The sequence below is a fragment of the Clarias gariepinus genome, chromosome 12 (assembly GCF_024256425.1).
Source record: "Clarias gariepinus isolate MV-2021 ecotype Netherlands chromosome 12, CGAR_prim_01v2, whole genome shotgun sequence".
Classification (NCBI taxonomy): Eukaryota; Metazoa; Chordata; class Actinopteri; order Siluriformes; family Clariidae; genus Clarias; species Clarias gariepinus.
The window spans coordinates 6,487,150-6,499,516 of record NC_071111.1 but is presented as its reverse complement, the minus strand read 5'-3'; the positions used below and the strand labels follow the sequence as shown (position 1 = coordinate 6,499,516).

Below are 12,367 nucleotides of genomic sequence, written 5' to 3'. Positions count from 1 at the left end.
GGTTTGAGCCCCAAATTGGTGGAGGGAACTTTTACATGGCGGTTCTCAGTGTTGAGGCTCTGAGGTACTGACTGAAATGGTTGGTGGTTCAAGGTTCAGATCTTCTAAGCTGTCGTCATCAGGCCCTTGAGCAAGGGGTCTTCTCCAGGGGCACCACATAATGGCCGACCCTAGCCTCCTTAACAAAAACTGTGATATGTGAAGAATAAAGGCTGAGCTAAACTTAACTGTTTGCCTCGGCCATAGATAGACATTTCAGCGGTGTGATGAGCCAAGCATACCCTCAGACTAACACAGAAATGGGTAAATGTTTCATGCTGTGGATTTAAGCCATATTAAAAACATGAGGTTTGGACGAGCAGACCAGAATTCCCTACAAAAAAGCAGTCAAAAATAAATAAATAAATAAATAAATAAATAAATGCATGAGTGTAGAAGAAATAATACAAAGCAAGCATAACAGTTTTTCTTTTTTTTGATTTCCATGTATAACCTGTGATGAATTCAGTAGTATACCCACTTTACGTGGTGAGCCTGAGCTCATGTTTCTGTCTACGATCTACTATTAGTTGCCCTTGATGCAGATTAGGCTAATTGGTGTTCCCGAACTGGCCTTAGTGTGTGAATACGTGTGTGAATGTTGACTGGAGGTCCTACCACAGTTGTAAAAATGGGAATAAATATAATGGTCACCATTGGCCTCGACAGTCTCTAGTTGGACTTCAGTGGTTCCTAGATAAATGGAAGTGCCCTTAAGGCGGTGGTCTAGTGGTTAGCACTGCCGCCTTACACCTTCAGGTCCTCGGTTCGAGTCCCTCCTCAGGGTCTGTGCGCATGAAGTTTGCATGTTCTCCCCATGCTTAGTGGGTTTCTTCCAGGTACCCAACAGTCCAATCTCTCAAAGTTCCTGTAGTGTGTGTGTGTCCCCTGCGATGGACTGGTGCCCATAGTAATTGTCACTGTATGAAAGTGTGCATGTACGCATCATTAGGTGTGAATGTGTGTCTGATTGACAGGATTATTCCCAGAACAGTTTCAGCTTGTCCCTGATCAGGATAAAGTCATCAACTAATGACATGAAGTAATAAAACATTAAACTGCTTTTGAGTTCATAATGTCACTTACTGCACATGTGGGCCTGATCGTGGTGTATTAACTGTTAAACACCGCCATCTAGCGTTCAAAGAGAGAGCGTTCGAAGAGTTACGTGTTGCCAGGTTTTCAACAATCCCTCTCTATTTCGTACGGTGAAATTGATAAATTACTTATTTATTTAATCAGGGAGTAAGGGGATTTGGTTTGTGTTTGTAATATAAAATAAAAAAAGTAGTAACTAGGGATAAAATGTAAGTGAAAGTTATATAAATACTGTATATATAGCATTGATGCACTTATATAATTGACTCAAGTATTTTCAAAATGAACTTGAATTAAATGCAATCTAATCGATAAAATATTTAAATAATAAAACTAGAAAAAAAATCACCAGCACAAGGTGGAATTTTTACTGAAAATGTACCAACTTTTATGGTCCTAGGTTGAAAGGATTTAAAAAGATCTGGCAACCCTTCCCAGCACGCTGTTAAGGTGGTGCCTTGTTGCCATGGCAACTAGACGACAACATTCCCTGCTGAAGTCGCAAGCATGGTAAGGAAGTGTGAGACAATTAATCTATTAGAATAAAATCCTTGATAACTGTGTCTAAATTAAATACAAATAATTTAGCAGTAATGTTTCAGAGTGAGAATATTTAACTCCTTTAAATCTCCTTTTTCTGAAATGCTCTAACGTCATTAAATTGCATACAGTTTTAGAATACTGTGCAAAGTTGTGAGCCAAAAATATTTACCTTATCAGCAACTAGATAGATTTAAAAATAAATAAATAATAATAGCGTCAGTGATGGTGGATTAACATCAACGTCAGCATTTGTAAATTATTATTATTATTATTAGTAGTAGTAGTAGTAGTAGTATTTTGTCAGTATATTTATTACTAAGTGTTTTGTTTGTTTACTTATATTAGTTATACTGTAAGTCAGTTTGATTGGTCACTAACAATTCAAAAACAAGTGACATAAATACATTAGATTACCCATAATGCACTGCTTAACCCTGTATTACCTTAAAATCTTCCAGGTAATTATTTTTTCTTATTTCAGTTACTGCTTTATCACGTTTCTCTTTACTGTATGACTGTAAATGCACAATAATCTGTTCAATCCACATCTTTTCTTTACGTCACATCATATAAACGAAGCCTGCGAAGAAGAAGCAAGGCAAGCTCAGCAAGGCAGATAAGGAGAGGTTAAAGAAAGAGGAAGAAGAACGAAGACTTAAGGAGGAAGGTACGGCATTACAGCTTTTACTGCCGATCCACTTTCTTTTTTCCAGATGTAACACTTTAAGATGATCCAACTAAAGGAATGGCATTAAATAACATTTAGCATTTTGCATTAGTTAAGAGACCTGACTTCAATTTATTTTCTCATATAGACAGAGCTTGTACAAAATATCCTGAAATTGGACTGGACCTGATTCCCGTCGTTAGTTCCCATCTTTGGTCACATTCTAAATAAACTAGCTATATGGACTCTAAAGGTTACTAAAAGTATACCAGAAAGCACCTTTAATTTACACTATTCTGTCCACTGGGTATTTATACTCACTCGCCTATATTTGCACATATTCATCTCATTCTTCACATATATATTATATACAGTTATTAAAGCATGGGTCATCTTCCACATGTGCACTTTTTATTTGTTTGTTTGTTTGACTTTACGCTCTTTACACGATTGACGTGTAACCTCGAACCTTGCTACCGGATGTTTGAAAATTCATTCAGGATCAATAAAGCCTCTATCTATTTATCTATCTAATTAATCATTAACATGTGTACCCCTGTGGCAGAGGAAGCTCGTCTGATTGCTGAGCAAGAAGAGAAGGAGAGGTTGGAAAGAGAACAACAGGAAGAGGAAGAACGCCAGAGACTCGAGTTAAAGGTCAGCTCCCATCTTGTGAAGTTTTATTTGTACAAAACTGCAAAGCTTCACATAGCATCATACTGTAGGTCTGAAAGCATGGCTGTGAAAAACTGTATTAAAGTATTAATATGTAACAGGACAGAGAGCGCAGAGGGGATGAGCTGACTGAACTACGCTACATACTGGAGGAAAACCAGAGAAAAGTGAACCTGTGGGAAGCTGCAGACAGGAAGAAAGCTGAAGTAATGGACTTGTGCCCTTAAATGTTTATGTATTTCATTGAGATATTTACCTAATTGAGTATTTATGTATGTGAGTTCTGTTCTCTCTGTTCTTTTTTTTTCTGAGTAATTAAAATAGTTAATTGGCTGGTTAAGAGCTACTTTTAGCCTGTAAGGCACCACCATGCCACCATTCTTGTAACACTATAAGTAAACTTGTAAGTAAATTATGCCAAACAAAGGGGTGGTAGACAGGTGCCCCATAGTTAAAAAATGTGAAAGTGCCCCCTAGGGTGTCCATATGATACATATATTGTGACAAAGTAGCCTCGAGGTGTCCCTTTGATAGATATAATGGGATAACATACGTACCCTATAAGGTATCCCTAGAATAAATATAAATATGTAATAAAAATAAAAATAAATATGTGCCTTCTGGGGTGACACTATAATAAGCAAAATTAGATAAACAGCCTAATTGGGTGCCCCTTTAATAGTTAAAGTGCCCTATAGGCTGCTCCTGTGATAGATATAATGTGGTACTGTAAAGTGCCCCTGGAAACACCATAGAGGCCAATATCCCTACATTGGACAAGCCTGGCAATGTGCCTTAATGACTGTCCTTAAAAATGACTAAATAACCCTTACAGTGCAAGAAAAAGTCCGTCAATTTAGTTTAAATTATGTGATGCAGTACTTTATACTGTAAGTGTGAGGAAACATCATTAGTGCTGTATGATAGGAAAAAAACATGATCTTATAAAATCATGTTTTGATTTGGGTGCATTTTTGTTCTGATTGTGTCCCCGCAGTTCATTTTTGTTGTTATTTAGACGGTATTAGATGTTTGATGAACAGCAGCTCTATGTTTCTGCAGTGGGATCGCTACATGCTATGTGATGGCAGTCCAAACCCTACTGTTGAACCCGAGATCAACACCTTCATCGCCCTGTGGAAGGAGGACCCAGAGGTGGACATCCAGATCATCCTAAAACAATGTTCTTTGGCCTTGCAGGTATGAATCCAGTTCCCTAAGAATGAGATTTGTTTTTTTCTTGCTACAGAGCTTGTACAATAGAGGAAGAAAAATCTGCCATGTATTTGAGTCCGTTGCTTTTCTGTGTTTAGCTTATAGATGAACTGGACATTCACTTGAGTGAGGAGACTGAACCTGGGCTTATTCAGATGTATCAGGACACACTTCAGTGTCTGCAGAGTCTCATCTATGTCAAACACCAGATGGCTGCTGAGAAGATCCTGAAGGTAAATGTGGAGTACATGCATATATAATTCATACTCTATCAGTTTTAAAATATGGTTTTGATGATATATCTGAACAACATATCCCTAAATATTTTATTCTTCTTGTAATTAATGCACTAATATAAACCAGTGAAAATGATTCAACACCTTAGATATATTTTCAGTCGGCTAGATCTTGTGCAGACTTCGAGACCGGGAACATGCAGATGATGGTGCGAGATGAAAACTTCACTGTGTGTTTGTGGGCTAACATAGAAAAAAATCCCAGGTAAGTGCGTCTTCAGTTTTACAGTTAGTTTCATTTTACTTAAAGTATATATGTGCTTTTAAAGATGCTTTCACTTTCGTCTTGTACTCTTAAAAAGAATCATTACTGGTGAAATCATTACTGGTGAAATCATTACAGGTGAAATCACTAATTTAACAGCGCAGCCAACAGAAGTTTCAATATAACCGGAGTGTGGATCATTTTTGACTCACCCTCATGTATATACACAACTTTCACTAGGAACCTTCCTGGTCCTGATTTAATAAACACTCAATGTTTCGATCGTATTTTTTAACATGTATGTTTTCTCCATGTAGATTAGTAAGTTACAATTTCCAGGAGGCAGGGCTGAGCTTCGAGCTTCCTAAACAGCTGGCTTTGAGTGACGTTTGCCTGCGGTTCCTTCACACCCGGTACGATCACCTGACCCCCGTGAGCCTTCTGATGCAAGCTCAGAATAAAAGTCTTGCTACTGAAGAAGAAGCTGAAGCAGATTCGGAGACCCCTAAAGCCCTGAATGATGAAATGGTGACGGAGGAACGCGAGGGGAAAGAAAGTGTCCAGCAAGAAAAGGATGATCTCCAGTCACTTAAATCATCTGAAGGCAGGAAGGTGAGGAGTCTGCGCTGAGCCGAGGACTCGAGTCTTTAATAGGATAATATGCTGATATTCATATGGTGTTTGTGTGTGTGTGTTTTAGAGTAAGGCGAGTGTGAGCTCAGCTAAAACTGGAAGGAAAGGTTCTTCAGTAAAGTCACAGAAGAAGACAGAGGAGCATTCGGAGGAAGGTATAACCTTATCTAAGGGAGCAAAGTGTGAGGTCAGAAAAATATTCATTAAAACATTCACAAAATATTGAAACATTGGACAATAACAAGCGCTTTAGCAGAGAGCAGATCAGATCAGAGAGCTTTTATCACTGAAGCCTTAGGTCTGAAGACAAAAAAAAAAACATCAGTGTGAAATCAACCTAAAGGGCTTATATGCCATGTCTTGACTTAATACTCCGCAGACAAGGCTGACCTTGAACCCACAGTCGTGGAGCCAGGGATCGAAAGCGACGAGCCGCAAATCATGGATCTGCATCAGTACACGCCCCTAGGGGGAGTCTACTACTTTAACTTATTTCACCTACCACCTCAGACTCTCACCATCAATGGCTGGGAGGTGACAGAGGTGAATATCCTTAAAATAATGCCCTCTAGAGAGAAAAGTGTGTGTTTTTCATGAGTGTGTGTGTGTGCCTGTGTCTGTCTGTCTGTCTGTGGTCACAGTTGTCTCAGACAGGTCTCCAGGACTTCCCATTTTCCCCAGAACAGCCTCCCAGCTCTGTATCAGCGATGCTGGAGGACCGAGGTCCAGTCTCTTACCCCCCTGTAGGGGTCACTGTGGTCCTGCCTGAGTCTGTGATCTTCATGCAGGAGCCAAAGGTGGCACGATGGGACCCAGTCGGTAATCCCGTACTATAATTAATTAAACCACATCACTACTGAAATTAAAAACGCTGATTGGTCAGAAGGTATTGATTAGTTATAGTAATAGAGCATGAAGGCTTAGGGCATTTTAACCTCATTGTTCTGTATTTACTGAAAGGTCATCACTGGCAAAGAGACGGCATCACCGATACGTCATTCAACAGCGAGGCTCACAGCATGTCGTTTAAGATGGACTCCTTCTATCCATTTACTTTCCTACAGGAGACGCACATAAACATGCCGTTTCAGTCTTGGGAGCTTCGACCTCAGGGTCAGGACTCGGTCATGCTCACCATCACTGCTGCGCTTACTGAAGTCAGAATCAGCGTCCAGGCAAGTAGCACTCAGAGTCATATAATGATCTGGAATCAATGCAGCCGAGTTCTGGAACATATATTGTACCCAATGTAGTACTGATGTACAGTGGGCTCTAAAATTATTGCCACCTTTTAAGGTTTAATTGGTGGAATGACTTCTTCTTCTTTGTCTTTCGGCTGTTCCCTTTTAGGGGTCGCCACAGCGAAGCATCTGCCTCCATCTTATTCTATCCTCTGCATCCTTTTCTCTCACCCCAACTACCTTCATGTCCTCTCTCACTGCATCCATAAATCTCCTCTTTGGTCTTCCTCTAGACCTCCTGCCTGGCAGTTCCAACCTCAACATCCTTCTACCAATATACTCACAATCTCTCCTCTGAACATGTCCAAACCACCTCAATCTGGCCTCTCTGACTTTTATTCCAAAACATCTAACATGGGTTGTACCTCTGATGAACTCATTCCTTATCCTATCCATCCTTGTCACTCCCAAAGAAAACCTCAACATCTTCATCGCTGCCGTAGAGCATCGCTGGTCTCACCACTGTCTTGAACACCTTTCCTTTTATTCTCCCTGATACTCGTTTTACATAACACACCTGACACTTCTCTTCACACATTCCAACCTGCCTGTACCCTGCCTGTACTCCACACTCTCTGCTACTCTGGACCATTGACCCTAAGAACTAAATCCTGCACCTTTTTTTTTTACCTCTGCTCCCTGTAGCCTTGCTGTTCCACTTAGGTTCCTCTCATTCACACACATGTATTCTGTCTTGTTACAGCTTACCTTCATTCCTCTGCTTTTCAGAGCATACCTCCATCTCTCTAGATTTTGCTCCACCTGTTCCCTGCTCTCGCTACACAAAGCACAATGTCATCTGCAAACATCATTGTCCATGGAGACTCCTGTCTAACCTCATCTGTCATCCTGTCCATCACCAGAGCAAACAAGAAGGGGCTTAGAGCCGATCCTTGATGCAGACCCACCTCCACCTTGAACTCTTCTGTCACACCTATAACACATCTCACCACTGTCTTACAGCTCTCATACATGTCCTGCACCACTTAAACATACTTCTCTGCCACTCCAGATTTCCCCATACAACACCACAGCTCCTCTCTTGGCACCCTGTCGTACACCTTCTCTAAATCTACAAAGACACAATGCAACTCTTTATTACCTTCTCTGTACTTCTCCACCAGAATCCTTAAAGCAAATACTGCATCTGTTGTACTCTTTCTAGGCATGAAACCATATTTCTGCTCACAAATGCTCACTTCTGCCCTTAACCTAGCTTCCACTACTCTTTCCCAAAGCTTCATTGTATGGCCCATCAGCTTTATTCCTCTGTAGTTGCCACAGCTCTGCACATCCCCTTTGTTCTTAAAGATCTTAAATAGGTGGAATTACTTAAAATATGAAAATAAACACAATTTAAAATCTCCTTACTCATAATACTTATGATTTCTAGATTGATTTATAATTTTCTTTTAATTTTGTGAAGCTGCTTTGAGCCAACGACTATTGTTAAAAGCGTTATATAAATAAAATTGAATTAAATATTTAAGTCATCACTTTTTATGAGGTCAATGAACTCTATCTTGTTAATATCTTCTGAGAAATAAACTTTTAAAACTTTGTGTCTGTGTTAGGGGAATCAGTGTTTGCTAGAAATGGACCAGGCTCCTGCACTGAACCATATCCTGGGTAAATGGATGTCTCTTTCTGCTCTCCAGAGAGCCATGACACACGCTGGGGTTAACATATTTGTTAAAGAGTATTCGGATAAGTTCGTTACAGTCAATGCTAAGGTAATCATGTTGATGTTCTTGTATTCATTCATACACTTAAATAAATGAATATTATAAGAGTTTCATGAAATGAAAGTCTAGTCATCAAGACCTAACAAGACAATACTGAGGGTTTCATTTCTTCAGGACCCGCTGATAGAGCACGCAGTGTACGAGCAGATGGCCTTGGTGTCCTCAGTTTTTGCTTTTTCACGGAGTCGGTGGAACGCTCAGTGCGGACAGGAGCATGTCGTCCTTCAGGTACACACACAAACACACCAGTGGAATCGGCATCCCCAGCATTTTTCAGGGGAAAGTAGATAATGGATTGTCAAAAAGTTGCCACCAAATGACATCATAGACTAATTTCCAAATTCATTGGTTGGCAATGGTAATTGTATATTCAAACAGTACATGAAGTAGATTTCAGAAGTATTTAATTATCTTAGGTTACATTTTTCGTCATTGTAAATATTTCCAGAAAGAAAGTTCAGGAGCTGGATGAACAATGGAGATTGAGGATCGTTAGAAAAAAAAGTTATAATAAATGATTAGTTAAAGGGAAATATGTTGACCATTTGGTGGTGATTGATTGTAGGAAAAAATTATTGGTGATCAGTTATTGGTCCTAGAGAAAAATGTTAACCAGTGATTGGTTGTAGGGATAAAAAGATGATTATTGATTGGTCATTGTAAAAAGGAAAACGGTGATCAGTGGTCATTGGGAAAAACAGTGATCAGTGATTTGTCTTTGTGTAAAATCTGATCATTGATTGGTCATGGGAAGAATGGTGATTAATGATTTATCGTAGAGAAAATGTCGATTGTAGGTAGAAATCTGATCGATCATAAGGAAAAATGTGATTGGTGATTGTTCATTGGGAAAAATGTTGATCAGTGATTGGTCATTGGGAACATTACCTCCTGGGTGTTATTTCCAGAATTTGAGGAAGTATCTGACGGCCCAAGTTGAATTTGAGGTGAATGAGTACATACTGTAAACATCTTGTGCTTCGAACAGAAAAAAACATATTAAATGAAACATCAATTAACTGATAATTTATTCTTGAAGATTAGGTACTTTATTTTGTGGCAGTTTCCTGCATCATGAAATGTTCTTTAGCATACTTGTTAGCCACTAGCCCTACAATCAAAGTGTCCTTAGTTCCATCTGTAGCTAAGTTCATTTCTTATCCTGGAGCTTGCCTTTAAATATATTAAAGCTGCTAAAAAAGAGTGAGTTGATAAAGACTGTGAGAAGATTATTGCAATTTTGTGCTTATATTCCTACTGCATATTTATTAAGGAATTAGCATAAGAAGATTAAAAAATAGCTTGTGTATTTATCCATTTATAATCACCTAATTAATTTGTGATGGCTGTGCTAACACCCCCTCATAGGTATGTGAGCACCTGGAGGCGGGGCCTGTGCCAGAGGAGGCCTGGTCTCTGTACTTGCTCGGTGCTCAGAGGTTTCAGTGTTTGAAGATGACTGAAGCGAGTGCTGCGTTCTCACCACAGCTGGCCCAGGACACTGAGTTCCACTCCACTTTCCTGCACATGCTCAGAGACTTCATCAGCCCAGAGGGGAGGGACAGATTAGACCACACCCACTACATCCTTGTTAATACAGTGCAGAGACTGCTGTGCGCCACCCGCTTACTTATATTCTCATAGTCTCTCAAAGAATGAGAGACATTCTCCAAATGGATCACAATTACACATCAATTATATTACATCAATTATATCTACTCAATATTATGTGGGTGGGTATAATGACTGATCAGTGTATGTTTATATTATTTCTTTGTTCAATAAAATGCAATGTGACATATCCTGAAGTTAAAAAAGCATAAGTAGTATACATATTTAAAAATAATATTCATCAAAAGTATCTAATAGGAGACCCTTTAAATAAAAAGTGGTTAAGAAAACATTTATATTCAAATAAAAAAAAAAAAAGAAAGGTTGAATGTCAGAAAGGTGAAGTTTAATATAATTTGACAATTGGTACTTGTGATAATCTGTTAAAAAAAATAAATAAATAAATAAATTCTGCTCACCCTGGTCAGGAAAAATACGTCAAAAAACAAGAAGGTGAGAAAGTTTGTAATTTTGCTATAAATACTTCAAATGTAGCAAATGCTTACAACTTACTAAATGTATTGATGTCCACAAAAAGCAGATTTACACTGAATTCATATGTAATATTTACTGTGGGAACTGTTAGGCAATGGCATATTGTCCAGAATGATAAATGAGTTATGAACTAGGTCCATGAAGATAATCTCCTAATCAATCCCTCAACATCAAGTTTAAAACCCAAATCCATATCACATTAAGGAACCTGGTAAATTTACTTGCTGATTTTATCCCTGAAAGTACACACTAGGCAGAGAGGAGTAATAGCTGAGGGAAATGGGGGGGAACAACAACAAAAAAAACTGCAAAATCCTCTGTATATTTAATATCTTTATCGAGTTGTGATTACAGTTGGATTAGTAACTTTATTGTGTCATTGTGAGAAACGTATAAAAGTGGATGACTTCATAACAGTGCACACCAAAGCAAGAAGTTGATACTATAATAATAATAAAAAAAAATCGTGTTTGAAATTTTAAAACTGAAAATGAATAAAAACTTAATTGCTTAAATATTATTTACACCCCACACTCAAGCTAAAGCAATAATCTGCAAAAATGATAAATAATTTCAAACAGCATGACCTTTTTTTTAAATAAAAAAAATGGCAGTCCGTTACTCCTTCAGTAAAAACATCGAGATCACCAGAACATAAAACACTTAAAAAAAAAAAAAAAAAAAAAAAAAGGTAGACGCTTCAATCTGTGTCCAGAGATTCAGCACAGGAAGCCAGAGGTATAGTTCCATTTCCTGATCAGGTAAAAAACATAACGGAAACCCATTTTTGTACAATAAAAGAGTGTACTTGGTCGTACCGTTTCCCCCATGCAGATGTTTTGCTGTTTGTAAAAAGTGCCTAACGGTCTCTCTGATTGTCGCTGCTAGCTTCTTGTCCACAAGGGGGCATCACACTGTTAAACAGGGGGCTGGCCGTTGTGCCGGAGCCCTGTGTAGGGCCACAGAATCTGCTGGATGGCCATCCAGGAGTCACCGGTGCCCACAGGGGCTGCGTCTGCAGCCGGTTGTATTAGCATCTTGCCCAACACCGCGACAAACGCAGCTAGCACCACCATCAAAGCCGCCCAGGTGCAGATTCCCTTAGGTCCTTCGGGGAGTTCAGCAGGGGGTGCCTTCACCGGGAAAGGCGAGGCCGGGTCAGTTGTAGGACTCGAACTATTGCTTGGTGTGGGACTTGGATTACTGTTTAAGAAACCAAAAAAAATAAAGTGTAAGAAAGCAATAGCTGAGATGCTTGCATAAACTATGAACACAAAACAGTATGTTCGAAATTTACACAACGACAGCTCTCATACTGTAGATCAGCTCTATTTGGACTTAAGATAGGTAGAGGACTTTATTAATCCCAAGGGAAATTTGTATCATTATAGCAGCCATTTACAGCTTATACAACAAGTAAGCAACAAGCAAGAACTGCAGTGAGAAAAAGGTAAAGTAAAAAAAATAAAAATAAGCAAGGTTTACCATTTAAACCATGTGCAAATGGTATGAAGAATGGTAAATCTATTTACATGTGCATGATTGTATATACAGACGGAAACGAAACTACATAAAGTGCACCAGCTTGTTGAAATGATGGACACTAATGTACTCGAGTGTCTTTTACCATGATGAATCAGTGTAACAACCTGTTCTGAAGCATACCGGAGCTAATCACGATTAGCTAGTTGTCTAAAGATGTACTGTTTTTTTTTTCCCCTTTTTTACTCCAAATAAATCAATAAATGCAGATTACTTAAATGACAATTTGTTTACGCACAAATTTCATTAATTTATAAAATTTGTACAAATACAACAAATCATGCACATATCAAAATACTCCACAGCTAATACTGTATGAGCCAGCTTTCCTAATATCTGTAATTAGACAGGATTTAAAAAAA

General features: G+C 38.8%; 2 protein-coding genes across 3 annotated transcripts in view; one reads left to right on the top strand and one right to left on the bottom strand.

The window, feature by feature from the left end:
- The first annotated feature begins 1,624 nt into the window (after window positions 1-1,624).
- Window positions 1,625-10,238, top strand: dnai7 (dynein axonemal intermediate chain 7). 2 transcript variants are annotated; one of them, XM_053508691.1, is made up of 15 exons: window positions 1,625-1,647; window positions 2,260-2,347; window positions 2,913-3,004; window positions 3,124-3,228; window positions 4,085-4,222; window positions 4,336-4,470; window positions 4,635-4,738; window positions 5,056-5,350; window positions 5,439-5,526; window positions 5,751-5,914; window positions 6,013-6,190; window positions 6,332-6,546; window positions 8,187-8,345; window positions 8,472-8,585; window positions 9,726-10,238. In XM_053508691.1, the coding sequence occupies exons 1-15, from the start codon at window positions 1,645-1,647 to the stop codon at window positions 9,999-10,001; spliced, it is 2,154 nt and encodes a 717-aa protein (XP_053364666.1). In that variant the 5' UTR covers window positions 1,625-1,644; the 3' UTR covers window positions 10,002-10,238. The 2 variants fall into 2 exon arrangements, with proteins under 2 accessions (XP_053364666.1, XP_053364665.1); XM_053508690.1 differs by lacking the exons at window positions 1,625-1,647; window positions 2,260-2,347 and having other exon boundaries at window positions 2,989-3,004; window positions 4,069-4,222; window positions 9,726-10,237.
- Window positions 10,239-10,776: 538 nt separating this feature from the next.
- Window positions 10,777-12,367, bottom strand: part of lrmp (lymphoid-restricted membrane protein) — a 37,791-nt gene continuing 36,200 nt past the window's right edge. Inside the window, exon 36 of the mRNA XM_053508892.1 lies at window positions 10,777-11,666. Coding sequence (XP_053364867.1) covers window positions 11,381-11,666 — 286 coding nt within the window. The 3' untranslated portion in view covers window positions 10,777-11,380. The remainder of the gene's footprint in view (window positions 11,667-12,367) is intronic.